This window comes from Staurois parvus, unplaced genomic scaffold, assembly GCF_062004578.1.
Source record: "Staurois parvus isolate SC_StPar_1 unplaced genomic scaffold, SC_StPar_1.0 ptg000048l, whole genome shotgun sequence".
Lineage (NCBI taxonomy): Eukaryota > Metazoa > Chordata > Amphibia > Anura > Ranidae > Staurois > Staurois parvus.
The window spans coordinates 8,292,137-8,310,381 of record NW_028317844.1 but is presented as its reverse complement, the minus strand read 5'-3'; the positions used below and the strand labels follow the sequence as shown (position 1 = coordinate 8,310,381).

General features: G+C 46.8%; 1 protein-coding gene across 1 annotated transcript in view; it reads right to left on the bottom strand.

Moving 5' to 3' along the window:
• Positions 1–18,245, bottom strand: part of PREP (prolyl endopeptidase) — a 170,056-nt gene that overhangs the window by 129,570 nt on the left and 22,241 nt on the right. Inside the window, exon 6 of the mRNA XM_089665074.1 lies at positions 8,857–8,978. Within this exon, the coding sequence (XP_089521200.1) occupies positions 8,857–8,978 (122 nt within the window). The remainder of the gene's footprint in view (positions 1–8,856; positions 8,979–18,245) is intronic.

Sequence of the window (18,245 nt, the reverse complement as noted above, 5' to 3'; positions counted from 1 at the left end):
GCCAGAAATTTCATTTATTCTGGCTATTGAAGTGAATAAACGCTGAAGTGCTAAATGAGTTTAGGTGCAATTAGACGCATTAAGCAGCGTCAATTGTTTTTTCTGCAAACTCTGCTGCTCCTTGACGCACTAGCAGTAGGTTTTTTCCTTGCCCTAAACGCTGCTAAAAGCCTATGTGTACATGAACACATATGGGGAGTTTGGAGGCAGGAAAAAAAAATGCCCTAGGAGCAGCTGTAAATACATCCAATGTGCATGAGGCCTAAGTCTCAAACCTACTAAAAATACAAACATTAGCCTAACTTCTATATCAGTGCTCTGAACCACTGTGAAACAAGCACTAGGAATTAAAAATTAATAAAAAAAATAATGAGCACAGTCTTCTTTGCCTCTAGACCAGCAATGGGCAAACTACGGCCCGCGGGCCGTATACGGCCCGGCGGACCTTTTAATCCGGCCCGCGGAGCTAGGCTCCCGCAAGGCCAGTGGTCGGCAAGCCGCGGCTCTTTACAAATTTAGATGCGGCTCTCCTGTGTGCCGGGCGCCCGCTCCCCTCCCTCCTCTCCTCCTCTCCCCCTCTCCCCTCCTCTCCTCTCGGATGGCCGCCCCCCCTCTCGGATGGCCGCCCCCCTCCCTCCTCTCGGACGTCAGGACTCTGCAGCTGTCAGGATGTAGGCGGGGCAGCCAGGATGTAGGCGGGGCAGCGTGACGAACTCCTCTCACAGTCCTCCCTGAAGACCAGAACGGCGCGGGAATACGAGAGGAACGCGCGGACCAAAGGTAAGTGAATTGACACAGGGGGGGGACTTACTATATGGGGGATGAATTACTATATGGGGGACTTACTATATGGGGGACTTACTATATGGGGAATGAATTACTATATGGAGGACTTACTATATGGGGAATGAATTACTATATGGGGGACTTACTATATGGGGAATGAATTACTATATGAGGGACTTACTATATGGGGAATGAATTACTATATGGGGGACTTACTATATGGGGAATGAATTACTATATGGGGGACTTACTATATGGGGAATTAATTACTATATGGAGGACTTACTATATGGGGAATGAATTACTATATGGGGGACTTACTATATGGGGAATGAATTACTATATGGAGGACTTACTATATGGGGAATGAATTACTATATGGGGGACTTACTATATGGGGGATGAATTACTATATGGGGGATGAATTACTATATGGGGGATGAATTACTATATGGGGGATGAATTACTATGTGGGGGATGAATTACTATGTGGGGGATGAATTACTATGTGGGGGATGAATTACTATGTGGGGGATGAATTACTATATGGGGGATGAATTACTATGGGGGATGAATTACTATAGGGGGGATGAATTACTATGGGGGACGAATTACTATATGGGGGACGAATTACTATATGGGGGACGAATTACTATATGGGGGACGAATTACTATGGGGGATGAATTACTATATGGGGGATGAATTACTATATGGGGGATTAATTACTATGGGGGATTAATTACTATGCTTACTATGGGGGAATATTACTATACTTACTATGGATGACACATACACATCATTCATCTACTCTTGGTCCGGCCCCCGGGTCCAATATATGAACCCATTGCGGCCCTCAAGTCAAAAAGTTTGCCCACCCCTGCTCTAGACTATACAAAAGAAAACCAAAATTAAAAATCACATTAAGGGAAGAATTTTTGCCACTGCTTAAGTTATTTTACTGGTACAATGGTTAATTAGAGTAACAAATACCATTGAGATGGCCATATCAGCACCTTGCCTCTAGTTTTTGGAAATTGTGTTGATAGTTGTAAATAATAATCTAAATGCTTACATGTATTTATATATATACAAAAGCAAACACACTAATATTAACTACAAATGAAAAAAGTAATGCAATGTCTAAAAAAATTAAAAGGATACATTCAAATGCAAAAATAAAACCATCAATTTAGTAAGCTGCAGCCAAATACAGACAACCCAGCTTTCGTGTTGTCATGCGCCCTCTGCTGGAAAAACAGCAGGAATGAAAGCCTTCCAAAAATGACAACTACAACAAAATTGGTTATGTTTATTAACTCTTGATCTTTATTATCCTTGCTCTGTTGCCTGTAATAACTCCAAACCAATTAGATCTTTTAAAAAATGTCTTGTACTTATTTATGGAAACAAAGTCAGTCATCTTCACTGTGAACTCCTTAAAGTGTTCTTCTAGTCTAAGTTGAGACAACCCCATTACATGTTTGCAATATGTTCCCATTCACACATGCCAATTTTTTTAAAGAAATATATTTCTTCCCTTTTAGCGTCCATTCACGCCATATGTACTTTGAGCGCAGGTAAACACGTGCGATGACGTGTGTTAACATGCTGTGTTGCGTTTTAACATGCACTTTTCTCCTCGCTGCGTGGAACATGCAAAGGTTTCTACGGCACAGTAAAGCAGCAATACCTGTGCTGGCCTGCTATTTTTCCTGTGCGTTAATGCACACTGCTGACAAGTTACAATGCATTTTTTTTTTAAAGTAGGGCTTATTCTACTTTTTTCCCCAACAACAAATCATCGCATATACAACACACCAGTGTGGGCTGCTCCCATTCACAAACCTTATTTTTTACAGGTGTTGTGTTGGCAAGCATTGAAAACAATGTGTCAACGCATCTAGTGCAAATTGATCTTTAGAAGCTTCTGAAGGATAGACCTCATGGTAGATTGCCAGTGTCACAGTGTTTCTGTCCCCACCCAGACTGGATAATTATGTTAAACATTACTCTACAGCAGGGGTCAGAAACCCATAGATTGTAGTATGGACTTGTTGAGTCGCCATCCCAGAGCATCAAACAGAGTGCAATGCAGAGGCAATGCTTGCAAAGTTGGAGCTGTAGCAGGCAGCAAGAGCCGCATAAGCCAATGCCTCCTCTGTAGTGCTGGCTCCTGTTCCAATCCAGAGTGATACCAACTGCACTCCACCTCTTATCCTGGCTAGTGGTCTCCAGAGTGGTGCCAGCAGCAAGAAAAAAAAAAGAGATCCTCAGGTCGGTGTGAAGCAATGCACTGGGCATAATAGTATAGGGCTGCTTTCACACTAATGTGCTGCAGTTGCAATGCATGTGATTGCGACACGGTAGTAAAGCAATTAGACGTTTAAATGAAGTGTGAGGAGGCGACAGTGTACATGGTGATCTTTGACTTCTCCCATGTTGTTCAGGTAGATCTTCACCTCTTTAAGGTTGCCTACCCCTGGTCTACAGCCTCCTCCTAAACATTACAAAGCAGGAAGAGCTTTGCAAGGTTTTTAAGCTCTGAAGAAAGGTAGGACCTTGACAGTACCTCCTCCTCAAGGGCCCCTCCCCCTCTGCGGCACAACAAAAGGTTTCTGAGGAAATCGGGCGTGAAAAGCGCGGAGGAGGGCAGGAGCATGAACATCCACGGAAGGAACCCAGGAACGTTCCTCGGGACCATAACCACGCCAATGGACCAGAAACTGTACCCGACCGCGGACCAACCGAGAATCCAAGATGCGGCTCACCTCATACTCCTCATGGCCGTCGACCCTGATAGGACGAGGCCGAGGCGGAGAGGCAGTAAAGCGATTACAGATCAGAGGTTTCAACAGGGATACGTGGAAGACATTGGAGATGTGCATCCCAGGAGGAAGAGCAAGGGCATAGGCAACCGGGTTCACCCTGCGAAGAATGCGGAAAGGACCAACAAAACGGGGGGCCAGCTTGGGTGCGGGCACCCGAAGCTTGAGGTTGCGAGTGGACAACCACACCCGATCTCCGACCTGATATGAGGGAGCGGGCAACCGTCTACGATCAGCCTGGAGCTTCTGGCGCTGTGCTGAGTCGTTCAAGGACCTCTGAATCTGCCCCCATGAGGAGCGCAGAGCAGCCAGGTGGTTATCCACAGCCGGAATGTCCTGTGGAGAGAACAACTCAGGCAATACAGCGGGTTGGAACCCATAGTTGGCCATGAAGGGGGACATCCCAGAGGAGGAGTTGACAGCCGAGTTCCTCGCAAACTCTGCCCATGGCAGGAGATCGACCCAGTTGTCCTGATGATCCGATATATAGCAACGAAGGAATTGTTCCAGGGCCTGGTTGGAACGCTCCGCAGCCCCATTGGACTGAGGGTGGTAGGCCGAAGAGAAGGAAAGCTCGATACCCAACTGGGAGCAGAAGGCGCACCAGAACCTGGACACAAACTGGCTCCCACGGTCCGAGACAATCACCTTGGGCAACCCGTGCAAGCGAAAGATCTCCTTGGTGAAAACCGTAGCCAGTTCTTGTGCAGTCGGCAATTTCTTGAACGGAACGCAATGGCACATCTTAGAAAAACGATCGATCAACATAAGAATGACCGTATGACCTTGAGACGCAGGAAGATCCACAATAAAATCCATGCCCAGGTGTGACCAGGGACGCTCCCCATTGGGAATGGGTTGCAGAAGGCCCAATGGAAGGTGCCGAGGAGATTTATTCTGGGCACAGACCGAACAAGCTGCTACATATGAGGCAATGTCAGAACGGAGAGATGGCCACCAGAATAACCGAGAAACGACCCAGGACAATTGGTTCCTACCAGGATGACCGGCAGTCTTGGAATTATGGTAGGTACGTAGCAAGCGGGTACGCAATCCCTCAGGTACAAAACATCTTCCAGCCGGTCTCTCAGGGGGAGCGTTAGTTTGAGCCGCCAAAATCTGCTCCCCAAGGGGAGAAGTCAGGTTGGTACGAATGGCAGCCAGGATCTGGTTTGGAGGAATGACCGAGGTCGGCTCAGTGTCCTCCCTGGACAGCTCAGAGTATTGCCGCGACAAGGCATCAGCCCTGACATTCTTGGAACCAGGCAAGTAAGAGACCACATAATTAAAACGTGACAAAAACAGAGCCCACCTGGCCTGACGGGGTGTCAACCTCTTAGCCTCCGAGAGATATGTGAGGTTCTTGTGGTCAGTGAGAACTAGGACTGGGACCACAGAACCCTCAAGCAGGTGCCTCCATTCCTTGAGAGCCAGAATAATGGCCAACAACTCCCTGTCTCCAATCTGGTAGTTGCACTCTGCAGAGGAAAGCTTCTTGGAGTAGAACCCACAGGGAAGTAGGGCTCCCTCGGGTGACCGACGCTGGGACAAGAGGGCGCCTACTCCTGTCTCAGATGCATCAACCTCGAGAACAAAAGGCAACCCAGGATTGGGATGAGACAGAATTGGGGCCGAAGTGAAGGCGGCTTTCAGAGCCTTGAAAGCGGAGATGGCCTCGGGTGACCACTCGTGAGGGTTACTGCCCTTCTTGGTCAGATCTGAGAGAGGCTTGGACAGTGTGGAAAAGTTCCTGATAAACTTCCGATAATAGTTGGCAAATCCCAAAAAGCACTGAATGCACCGAAGACCACTGGGACGAGGCCACTGCAGAACCGCTGAAACCTTCTCAGGGTCCATAGAAAAACCCACCGGGGAAATGATGTAGCCCAAAAAGGCAACCTGGGATTGGTGAAATTCACACTTCTCGAGCTTACAGAAAAGCTCGTTTTCACGTAACCGTTGCAGCACCCGCTTAACATCCTGGATATGAGTCTCCATAGACGCAGAGTAAACCAGGATGTCGTCCAAGTAAACCACCACGCACTGCTGCAACAAGTCACGTAAGACATCGTTAATAAACTCCTGAAAGACCGCGGGTGCGTTACACAACCCGAAGGGCATAACCAGGTATTCATAGTGGCCGGTTCTGGTGTTGAACGCGGTCTTCCACTCATCGCCCTCCTTGATCCGTACAAGGTTGTGGGCAGCCCTAAGGTCGAGTTTAGTAAAGACCGTTGCTCCCTTGAGGCGGTCAAACAACTCGGTGATCAACGGAATAGGATAAGCATTTTTAATCGTGACCCGATTGAGACCCCTAAAATCAATGCAGGGTCTCAGCTCACCTCCCTTCTTTTTCACGAAAAAAAACCCAGCTCCTGCTGGAGACGTAGACTTGCGAATGTGCCCCCGGGAAAGCGCATCCGCAACGTATTCCTCCATGGCCTGATTCTCTGCCACCAAAAGAGGATACACCCTGCCACGCGGAGGAGTAGCACCAGTTTGTAAGGTTATGGCACAATCGTATGGACGATGAGGAGGCAGGGCACCGGCGCGCACCTTGTCAAACACGTCCAGGTACTCCCCATATTCAGTGGGCAGCACAGAGTCCGAGGAGGTGCACAGCACCTTAACCGGACCACGGATGCAACCAGCCCCACACCGTGGTGACCATGAGAGAATCTCGGCCGATCGCCAATCAAAGGTCGGATTGTGCCTCTGAAGCCAGGGATAGCCCAAAACCACGGAGTAGTGTGGGGAAGAAATTACCTGGAAACAGGCCAATTCCCTGTGAACAGCCCCAATAGCTACCTCCACCGGCAGGGTCTCGTGGGTAACCTGCGATGGCTGCAAGGGCCTGCCATCTATCGCCTCGAGAACCAATGGAGTCTCTCGAGCCTGCAGAGGAATGGAGTACTGTGCAGCAAACGAACTGTCCATAAACAAACCGCCAGCCCCAGAGTCTACCAACGCCTGGGCCGTCACCGAGCCTCCTGCCCAAGAGAGGACAACGGTGATAAGCGGTTTATCTTTACGGGAAACCGGGGACGAGGAAACTCCACCCAAGATCTGCCCCCGACAGGATCTCAGGTGCGGGCGTTTCCCGGACGGACCGGACAGGACTGCCGAAAATGCCCCCCGAGTCCACAGTAGAAGCAGCGACCCTCCCGACGCCGAGAGGCCCGCTCCCCCTCGGAAAGGCGAGCAAACCCCGGCTGCATGGGCTCACTACCAGACAAACCATCCCCAGGAGGCGTGGGAGGAGAGGGAGGCACGGGTGGGACAGAAAACGTAGGCGCCAAACGGTTAGGAGGCCTCCGCAGCCGCTCCTTAAATGAAGGCCTCTCTCTGAGCCTGGTGTCAATCAAGATTAGGAAGGAGATGAGTGCCTCTAACTCCACAGGCAGTTCTTTGGCTGCGATCTCGTCCTTCAACGCATCAGAGAGACCATGAGAGAAAGCAGCCACTAGAGCCTCATTGTTCCAACCCACCTCTGCCGCCAAAGTACGAAATTCGATGGCGTACTCGGCAACGGTTCGTGAACCCTGATTCATGGACATGAGCAATTTGGCAGCAGAAGCGGAGCGAGCGGGTACGTCGAATACCGTACAGAAGGAGGCAACGAAACGGGTAAACACGTGAATCACCGGGTCATTCCTCTCCCATAAGGGATTAGCCCAGGCCAAGGCCCTATCAGAGAGTAGCGAGATTAGGAAGCCAACCTTTGCCCTCTCAGTAGGGAAAGCGTGAGGTATTAATTCAAAGTAAATCCCCACTTGGTTAAGGAAACCACGACACTGACTCGGTTCCCCCCCAAAGCGCTGCGGAAGAGGGGCAGAACCAGTCATACCTCTGGGTACCGCGGGTTCCGCAACAGATGCGGAGGTAGGTGCAACAACCGGAGCAACAGTGGGAGAGTCCACCGGAGTAACATCTGACCTAATAGCCCCAGGGGTAAGGTGTGCTGTGCGTGCAAGCAGAGCCTGCAACGCCTGAGCGAACTGATCCAACAAGCGATCCTGTTGGTCAAGTCTGGCGAGTAACATAGGGATCGAAGGCGTACCTGCACCGTCAGGATTCATGGCACTTGTGTAATGTCAGGGCAGGACCGCTGGAATGGGCAGGCAGGCCTATGGTACGGTCACGCTGCGACTGACGACAGCCACTACCCACAGACCAGAGCCCCTCAGGGCGCGGAGTCTAAGCCCCAGGCTACCCTTCACCAGGGCCCCTGATGGTGGGGATGGACTTGACGCAGACTGAGACCAGGTCGCGGCCCCCGAGTGACCCCAGCTGCGATAACGACTGCCGCCAATGGCGTACAGCTGGTGGGAGCTAGATGGGAACACGAGTAGAGTAGTCAGACAAGCCGGGTCAATAACAACGGAGCAGACAGTACTAGACGGTAGGCAAAGAATACTCAGGTCACGGGCCGGGTTCAGCAACGGAAGGTCAGGTAAAGGGTTAACGCAGAGAGTAGTCTTGTCCAAGCCGAGTCGGTTACCAGGAGAGCAATGGGAACAACACAAGAGCTTGCAACAGGGCAACATACAGGACACAAGTGCAGAGCACACTTGCAGACAGCAGGTTTAAATGTGCTCAACCACACCCTTCTGAGGAGGAGCCGCAGAAGCCTGAAGGCATAAAGGTTCCCACCATGCTTTGCAGAAAACCAAGATGGATGCCAGCTCATGGAGATGCACAAGCTCTGAAGAAAGGTAGGACCTTGACACAGAGCCAGAACACCAGGAGTTATCTGAGGGTACTATAATTTCCTAAGAAAGGATAGAAGATTCCTAGCCATGCAGCTCTTGTGCTGGGGCAAAAGCGATGGATGATGCCATTCTACAGATGCAAGTAAGAATGTTGTTCGCACACCAATATATTTTTATTATATCTGTTCTATTTAGTTACAATAACATTTTGGAACACTCAGGGTCCCCTTTATTAGGCAATTGTGACCTGTACCTGGGACACTATTTGGCCCCCAAACAATGCATATCTTATTGTTACTAAATGAAAGCAGATATTTGAACAATATCTTGGTGTGCATACAACATTCTTATTGCTTCATAGGTACTGTACTGATGGGGAAGCACCGACGCATCCAAAATAACACAGTGCATACATGCCTGAAAAATTTCTATAATCTTTCACATGTACTGTATATTTGCACGATTTATAATACATTCAATAAATATCTCATGTTAAACATGAAAACAAAGCAAACGTGAACCGCTCTCTTACCGTAGCACCTCCCATCCATTTTGGGTTATCCGGAAACTCGGCACATAAAACATCCTTAGACTGGTCTGTTCCCAGGACATGATAATAGAGCTTCTGATGCAGGTTGGTGGATGTTTCCGTACCTTTCCAAAATGATGATGGTGAAATTGAGGGAAAAAAATGTAGATTAAGATGGGCACGGTATTGCAATCAACACATTAAAGACATAATAAACCTAATACCACACCGAAAAGTCTATTGCTATATGTTTAATCTGCCATTACTGCTTACAGAGGATTTTCACCCTGTAAACAAAAATTTAAAAGTTGGCAGCTACAAATACTGTAGTTGATTTTTTAAAAAAAAACACACACTTACCTGTCCCAGGATCCAGCAATGTCTTCAACCTGCTGGCTCCATCATCTCAACTGTGGGAAGCTGGCTGTAAATCCCTGCGGCTACACAGTCAGCTGCCTAATGCACATATGCAAGCTGCGCTGTGCCCCATAAATAGTCCTACAGTTTCCTGTGACCTGTCCAAAAAAGGCGGCAGAGAGAGGTAGGGGTGGGGGGTAAACCTCCACTTCGAGGCAGTAGGAGCAGAAGTGGGAGTGGGTACCTGTCAAAATTGGGTAAATGAAACCCAAGCCTGCCCCCCCCCCCAAAAAAAAAATTCCACATCCCTAATATGGGAGAGGAGGGGAAAGCAAAGCGTAACTTCCCCTTTTGGGTGAAGTTTTGTTGAAACCACTTGCTATCTGGGACAAACATGATATTTTCTAAAATCAGAAGCCCAGGAGAATAAAAGGTGGGCGTTACATTTTTTTTTATTTTGAACAATATTTGCCTAGCCATTTATCAAACACAAATTTTCAAGAAAAAAATGCATTTCAGTGCACACAAACACAATATAATACCCATTTTGTGGTAAAAATTTTATTTTTTTCTACATACTTACCTGTAAAATCCATTTCTTAGAGTACATCATAGGATACAGAGCAGGCCATAATAATGACTATGTGGGTTATATATTTATATATAGGTGAATGGACACTGGCTGAGCAATCAAACAGGAAGTCTTCCCCCATATAACCCTTCCTACACAGGATGTACTTTTTTGTAGCAAGCAATAAAAATCCAGAAAGAGGGGAAGGATCTCTGTGTCCTGTGATGTACTCCAATAAATTAATTTTATAGGTAAGGGTGTAAAAAAAATCCAATTTTCTTTCTTGTACATCACAGGACACAGAGCAGGCCATAATAATGACTATGTGAGATGTCCCAAAGCAAAACCCTGGAGGGGTGGGTGACATTATAATAACCACTGCCAACATCCCAAAAGGGAGCTATTCAGCTGTACGTAAAACACTGCGGCCAAAAGCAGAATCCTCCGTGGCTCGGACATCCACCTGGTAAAATCTTGTGAATGTATGACCTGAAGACTGTGTAGCAGCCTCGCAAACCTGAGCAATTGACACATGTTGGCGGATAGCCCAAGAAGCCCCCACTCTCACCTATCAGGATAGATGAGCACAGACAAACCACACATGTGAAAGGAATCAGGAGCAGCAAGGAGCATGGGTACTATAAGTACTATGGAGTACTTCCTTAAAATCCATGATGACATCTAAGAGAAGGTGGTTGATGACATCGTAAGGAGTATTACTCAGGCTTGGAAGAAATTTGTGGGAGTGTGATACTTATTTCCGCAGTATTGATAAGGCGTTTTTGGTTGTTTTTTTTGGCAAGGGTATTTATGCCTTACACTACAGAAGTGTACACTGAATGGTCAGTTGGCCTATTTTACTCACAGAATGACGCACTATCACAGTTATTACACTGTGCTCACTTTTTCACTTTAAATATCATGTTTTTTTGAAGTTGCACAGTGCATATGGTATATGGGTATGTAATTGATTTTTTATAAAGTTAATGCACTATACTACTACTACTACTACATCGAGTTTATATAGCGCCAAAGGGTTTGCTCAGCGCTGTACAATAGGGGGGACAATACATTGCACAGTACAACAAAAACAGACAGCGTACGAGGGGTAAGAGGACCCTACTCTTTCAAGCTTACAATCTATGAGGGAGGGGGTAGTGGAACAATAGGAAGTGGCTGAGGGGAATGAAGTGGCTGAGGGGGATGAAGTGGTGGGAGGAATGAGGGAGAATGGCCGTTAGGGCCACTATATGAGATTTCTTTTTTTTTGAGGTACATATTTTCCTTTGGGAGCCAATAGAAGGGCTCGAAATTAAAGGATCTGAAAATTTGCATTATTGGAATCAAAGATTGGAGTGACTTTAATTGTGAACACGAGTGACTTATAATTTTTTATTATCATAATATTTTTAATTTTTATTTTTTGGATATAGAAGTATTTTTTTGGGTTCATTTATTACATGTATTTAAATTTTTGCTTTTCATTATATGAAAATTTGTTCCACAATTTTGGGGATATTTATTTAACATATTGGAGTTATAGTGAGCATTGCACTTTCAAGGGTGAAAGTTAGATCTTATATGTTAGAGGGTGTAGTTGTATTATATTATATATTTTTGTTTGATACCGTATTTATAGATTTATAGTCAAGGCTGAAACCTGAACCCTAATAGTAACAACAGCCAACTTATTTTCTACTCCTGATTGCAGAAAAGACAAAATTCTCCCAATCAAATATTTCCAGGGCTGCCAATTTCGACCCTCACACCAATAAATATACGCCTTCCAAGTTCTATAATAAATGTTCCTAGAAACCAGCTTCCTAGCATTCAACATTGTGTGGATAACCGAGTCTGACACTCCCCTATCTTTCAAGATTTGGGTCTCAACAGCCATGCCGGCAAATTCAGCAACCATAAAGCTGGGTGCAATATAGGTCCCTGAGACAGCAGGATTGCCCACTGCTAGCCTGACAATATCCGCCCATCAAAACTTCCTGGGCCAGGCTGGTGCCACTAAAAGCACCAGAATCACCTCATCTTGAATCCTGCATAATAGCCATGGGAGTAGTTGAATCAGGGGGAAAGGCATAGATTAGGGAAAACTAATCCCACCGTATGAGCAAGGCATATACCCCTATTGCAAGAGGGTACCGCATCCTGGACACAAACCTGTCCACCTTGCTGTTGAACTTGGACACCAATAGATATATGTCTGGGTACCCCAAATGCTGGCAGATTGATGAGAACAGCTCAGGATGTGGAGCACATTCCCCCAAAAACAACCGCCGACAACTGAGGTAGTTCACCTGCCAATTCTCTATCCCTGGAATGAATACTACTGACAGAACTGGAACATGCCTTTCTGCCCCAGACAGAATGAGATTTACCCCCTCCTGCTCTTGGTACCACCTTGGTGGTTGATGTATGCCACTGCTATAGCATTGTTGGACTGGACCCTGACTAGCCAACCATGGAGCCTCGTAATCCAATATCTCAGGGCAAGCTGTACCACCCTAAGCTCCAGAATATTGATGGAAAGGCTCCTTTCCTGCAGTGACCACTTTCCCTGGACTGTGGCCCCTTCTAGAACAGCCCCCCAACCCGAGAGGTTGGCATCAGTTGTTACCAGCTTCCAAATCACTAATGGGAAAGATCTTCCCTTTTCCAAATTCCCTGCTTCCAACAACCAATTCAGGCTTTGCAGCACCTGGGGGGGACAAAGATATGCGGTACTCCAGCACTGGAATCTTTTTGTTCCATGCCGACAGAATACTCCACTGCAAAAGCTTTGAGTGGAACTACGCATAGGGCACTGCCTTGAATGAGGATACCATCTTTCCCATTAACCTCATGCATAGACGAATGGAAGGACACTTCCTGCTCCTCAAACTCCAAACCTCATCTCTCGGGGTGCAGCCCTTTACTGGAGGCAGAAACACCTTTGCCTGGACATTGTCTAGGACCAACCCCAAATACTCCAGACTCTGTACTGGCTCTGCGGCCAACTTCTCAAAGCTGAACACCCAGCCCAAGTGTTCCAGAGTATGAATTCGCAAAAGCCACATTTTTTCTTAGGCTTGAACCCGACTGACCCCTGAACAGTAGATCATCCAGATAGCCCAAAATCGATTCTCCCCGAGTTCTTAACAGCCCCAGAACTGGAGCCAGACTCTTTGTAAACACTCAAGGAGCCATGGCTAGTCCAAAAGGTAGTGCCACAAACTGAATATGTTGAGTTTCTATCGCAAACCGCAGAAACTTTTGATGAGCTGGAAATATTGGCGCATGCAGATACAGCGTCCTTGATGTCTATAGATGCTAGAAAGTCTTCCTCTTGTAAAGATGCGACTACTGACTGGACTGACTCCATCCTAAATGAACCAATCGTTCGGAAACGAATCAGCCCCTTTAAGTCTAGAATAGGCCTTACATCCCCATTTGGCTTTGGAACCGTGAATAGGTTTGAATAAAATCCCTGGAACCTTTCATCCGCTGGAACCTCCACAATCACGCCCTGGGACAACATCCAGTTGAGTGCCTGAAACAAAGAATTCCTTCTCAATGGATTTGTGGATACATTTGACCTTAAGAAATGGGAGGAAGAATGACCCAAAACTCCACTTTGTAGCCCTAAACAACTGTAGCAATGATCCACTTGTCCTGGATCAGCTCTTCCCAGATTTTCACAAAATACAAAAGTCTTCCCCCACCCACACAATTGGGGGCGCCCCTTTATAATGAAGCAAACTCAGAATCTGACCTGGTGGGCTTCTGCACCCAGGGCTTCTTCTGGCCCTGAAATTTTCCCCTAGATGCAGAGCCCTGTGTATGGCCAAATGCTTGCCTATCGGATGAAGCACCAACCACTCAAAAGTGCCTGGCCCCTTTGGGTGTTCGGACTTTCTTTTAAAAGGGTAAAATCTTACTTTTTCCCCCTGAAATCTTCTAGATATACTTGTCTAGGTTCTCCCCAAACAAATGTTCTCTATGAAAGGGAAAACTCACCAAAAATCTTTTGCACGGTAGTTCCACTGCCCAACTCTTTAACCACAAGATCCTGCGCATGTGTACGGACAGAAGGGCCGTGCGAGGTATCTGCTGACTTGAGTCCTTAAAGGCATCTACTACAAAACACAAGGCCTGTGGTAAATCTGCCAAATCCACAGCCGTATCCTGCTCCAGGACAGATGGACATTTATCCACCCGTTTAACACGGTCATTCAGACCACTGGTTGTGCGGCAGCCCCTGCCAGGGAAAAAGAAGCCTTGAGGAGCAATTCTAATTTATTATCTGCTGGATCCTTAAACACCTGGGCATTATCCACAAGACAAGTTGAATGATTATTAAGGGAAGACACAGCTGCATCTACCCCCCACTTTCTAACAAACGTCTCCTCCATAGGATACTGAAGGGAGAATCTTTTAGGTAGAACAAAAACTCTGTCTGGGTGCTCCCAGTCAGCATACATAACTTGCTCCAAAAGAGGATACACTGGAAATACTTGAATACTTTGAGGTGGCTTTAATATGCCCAAAGAGGAAGAAGAGACCTCAGATGCCTCTACTAGGGGTAACTTGAAACCTGACCAGACCTCTGTGATTGAGAAGCAGAACCCCCCTGCTTCTCATCAGGCTGTGACTATCTGATAGAAAATCAATCACCTGAACCTCTTCAAGATCCTCTACTGCATCTTCATCCTTAGGTTCCAACCACTCTTGTTCAAGGACTGGTGGATCCAAAGATGGGGATCTTTCCCGCTTCTTACCCCCGATGGTATGCAACCATCCCAGCAATCTTGTCTTCTAACCCTGCTGAGGCTGATGCACTGGCAGCAGCTAGAACGCTGAATAAATGCAGCCGCTCAGATTGACCTGTTGCCGCTAGGCTTTCTGGAGAGGATAACACAGCGTAACTTCGACTAGGCTCCACAGGACCTGGCAGTGGTGCATTTGCACCTTTCCTGCTTTGCTTCCCCCACACCACTTTCTGGATGACATTACCTGCACTAGCGTTATAATAACTGTGTAAGAATTTAATAAAAACACAGTATACACAATGGACCTGCTTAAGAATCAAGCAACACACTCCAATGCAGTCCACTGAAAAAAAAGGGTAGCCTGTACACAACCCTCCTGCCTAACTGGCCGACCCTCTCAGGGGAGTACTTACGTGCTCTTTAGAATAACCTGCTCTGTGTCCTGGCCATCCCTCCAGGGTCCAGCAGTGGGACAGCAGATGTAGCGGCGGCTACAGCAGCTCACGTGTAACAGGCAGCCTCCTACAGTTGCAAGAAAAAGCATGTGAACCCCTTGGGATTACGTGGAGTTTTGTAAACATTCACAGTGCAGGGAGGAAAAAGTATGTGAACCTTTGGACTTAATAACTGGTTGACCCTTCTTTGGCAGCAATAACCTCAACCAAACGTTTTCTTTAGTTGCAGATTAGACCTGCACAACGATCTGGAGCAATTTTGGACCACTCCTCTTCACAAAACTGTTTCAGTGTAGCAATATTCTTGGGATGTCTGGTGTGAATCGCTCTCTTAAGGTCATGCCACAGCATTTCAATCGGGTTGAGGTCAGGACTCTGACTGGGCCACTCCAGAAGGCGTGTTCTGTGCTGTTGCAGCCATTGTTTTGTTGAATTACTTGTTGCATCACCCATCCTCTGCGGAGCTTCAGTTGGCGTACAGATGGTCGTACATTTTCCTGCAAAATGTCTTGATAAACTCTGAAATTCATTTTCCCATCAATGAAAACAATCCGTCCAGGCCCTGAGGCAGCCCCAAACCATGATGCCCCCTCCGCCATGTTTTACAGTGGGGATGAGGTTTTGATGTTGGTGTGCTGTGCCTTTTTTTCTCCACACATAGTGTTGTGTTTTCTTCCCAAACAACTCAATCTTGGTTTCATCTGTCCACAGTATATTTTGCCAGTAGTGCTGTGGAACACCCAGGTGCTCTTTTGCAAACTTCAAATGTGCTGCAATATTCTTTTTGGACAGCAATGGCTTCCTCCGTGGTGTCCTCCCATGTACTCAATTCTTGTTTAATGTTTTCCTTATTGTAGATGTGTCAACAAAAATGTTAGCATGTGCCAGAGATTTCTGTAGGTCTTTAGCTGACACTCTGGGATTCTTCTTTACCTCATGCAGCATTCTGCTCTGTGCTCTTGCAGTCATTTTTACAAGACGACCACGCCTAGGGAGAGTAGCAACAGTGCTAAACTTTCTCCATTTGTAGACAGTCTGTCTTGCCGTGGACACATGAACATCAAGGCTTTTGGAGATACTTTTGTAACCCTTTCCAGCTTCATGCAAGTCAACAATTCTTGATCGTAGGTCTTCTGAGAGCGCTTTTCTGTGAGGCATGGTTCACATCAGACAATGCTTCTTGAAACCAGTAAACCCAAAACAGGTGTGTGTTTTTTAAGGGCAGGACAGCTGTCAGCAACACATCCAATATCATCACACTGACTGGAGTCAAGTTTGGCTTACTCCTGGCTCCAATTAGCTCTGAAAGAAGTCATTAAGCTAGGGTCTCAAATTTCCTCCCTGCACTGTGAATGTTTACATGTTATGTGCAATTAAACCATGGCAACATCTAATGTTTGTGTAGTATTATGTTCAGCAGACTGTGTTCTTCTATTGTTGTGACTTAGATGACGTTCAGAGCACATTTTATGCCCAATTCATGCAAAACTCCACGTAATCCCAAGGGGTTCACATACTTTTGCTTGCAACTGTATATAAATAATATGGCCGACTTCCTCTTCCTGCTGCTACTGCGCATGCATATCCGCCGTGTGTGTGCGCTCCTGCCATGTGCTTGCGCACCCACGAGAAAACAGACTCCCTCAAGTGGCCAAAATTAGGTACTACAGGCAGGTCCTTGACTCTCAGTAGAATCATTCCAGACCTCCCAGTATACTTCACAGAGCATATGCAGCATCTACCTTACAGACACTGTCAAAAAAACTGTGTATTTTCTGTGTAGGAGGGGTTATATGGGGAAGGACTTCCTGTTTGATTGGTCGGCCAGTGTCCATTCACCTATAGGTGGCATATAACCCACAGTCATTATTATGGCCTGCTCCGTGTCCCGTGATGTACAAGAAAGAAATATAAAAGATTATGCATAGTTTCCAAACATCCTATAGTTTAAAATTTCAGACATCCATGAAATGGTGACAAACTACAGTACCTAAAAATCTCCGTAGGCAACGTTTGAAAAGCCTCTAATGGTTACAAGTTTAGAGTTAAACGTGAGCTCTGCCACTATAATTATTGCTTTCACTCTGACGTTCACAGCCATACCTCACATGCGTGGTGCAATCATCTTTAACATGTGCTTGTAGAATCTACATGCGGGCTCGCATTTGCGTGTGAGCATGGGGGACGGGGATGCTTTAAGAATTTTTTTTTTTTTTTTAATTAAATTTATTTTTTTAAACTGTTCCTTTGATTTTTTTTTTTATTCAATTTAATTGCTATCACAAAGGATGAGCAACATCCCTTGTGATAACTGAAACACTGACAGGTCCTCTTTATTGAGAGATCCCTCCTCTGCCTTCTGAAGCAGCCCATTAATCTGAGCCCTGTAAAAGTGATTGAACCGCTGTAGAGCCACTCAACTACTTTTACATGAAAGCATATCACCGGCTGCACATTTTGATAGCAGGAGCATGACTACAGCTGCATCAATGATCCTGGTATTATTATTATTATACAGTATTTATAAAGCGCCAATAGTTCGCTCAGCGCTGTACAATACAAAGGGGGACAGAACATGTGACAGAACAATACCAATACAATGCAAAACATGAGGGGATCGAGGGCCCTGCTCTTTCAAGCTTACAATCTAGGAGGGAGGGGATGGTGGCACAGGAGGAGATAGCTGTGGGGGATGGAGTGGTAGGAAGAGTGGAGGAGGTCGGTCAAGTTAGCAGGGGGTGGGGTAGGCTTCCCTGAAGAGATGGGTTTTCAGGGTGCGCCTAAAGGAGAGGAGAGTAGGTGATAATCTGATGGGTTGGGGCAGGGAGTTCCAGAGGATGGGTGACACCCTGGAGAAGTCCTGGAAGGCGGGCATGGGAGGAGGAGACCAGGGAACTAGAGAGAAGAAAGTCTTGTGAGGAGCGGAGTGTGCGTGCTGGGCAGTACTTGGATATTAGGTCAGTGATGTAGTTCGGGGCAGTGTGGTGGACAGCTTTGTACGTCAGTGTTAGGATTTTGAATTTGATCCGTTGCGCAATCGGAAGCCAGTGGAGGGATTGGCAGAGGGGGGTGGCAGAAACGGAGCGGTTGGAAAGGTGAATGAGTCTGGCAGCCGTATTCAGGATCGACTGAAGTGGGGATAGCCAGCGGCGAGGCAGGCCAGTGAGGAGGGAGTTGCAGTAGTCGAGTCGTGATATGATGAGGGAGTGGATGAGCTGTTTAGTGGTTTCTGGGGTTAGGAACGTGCGG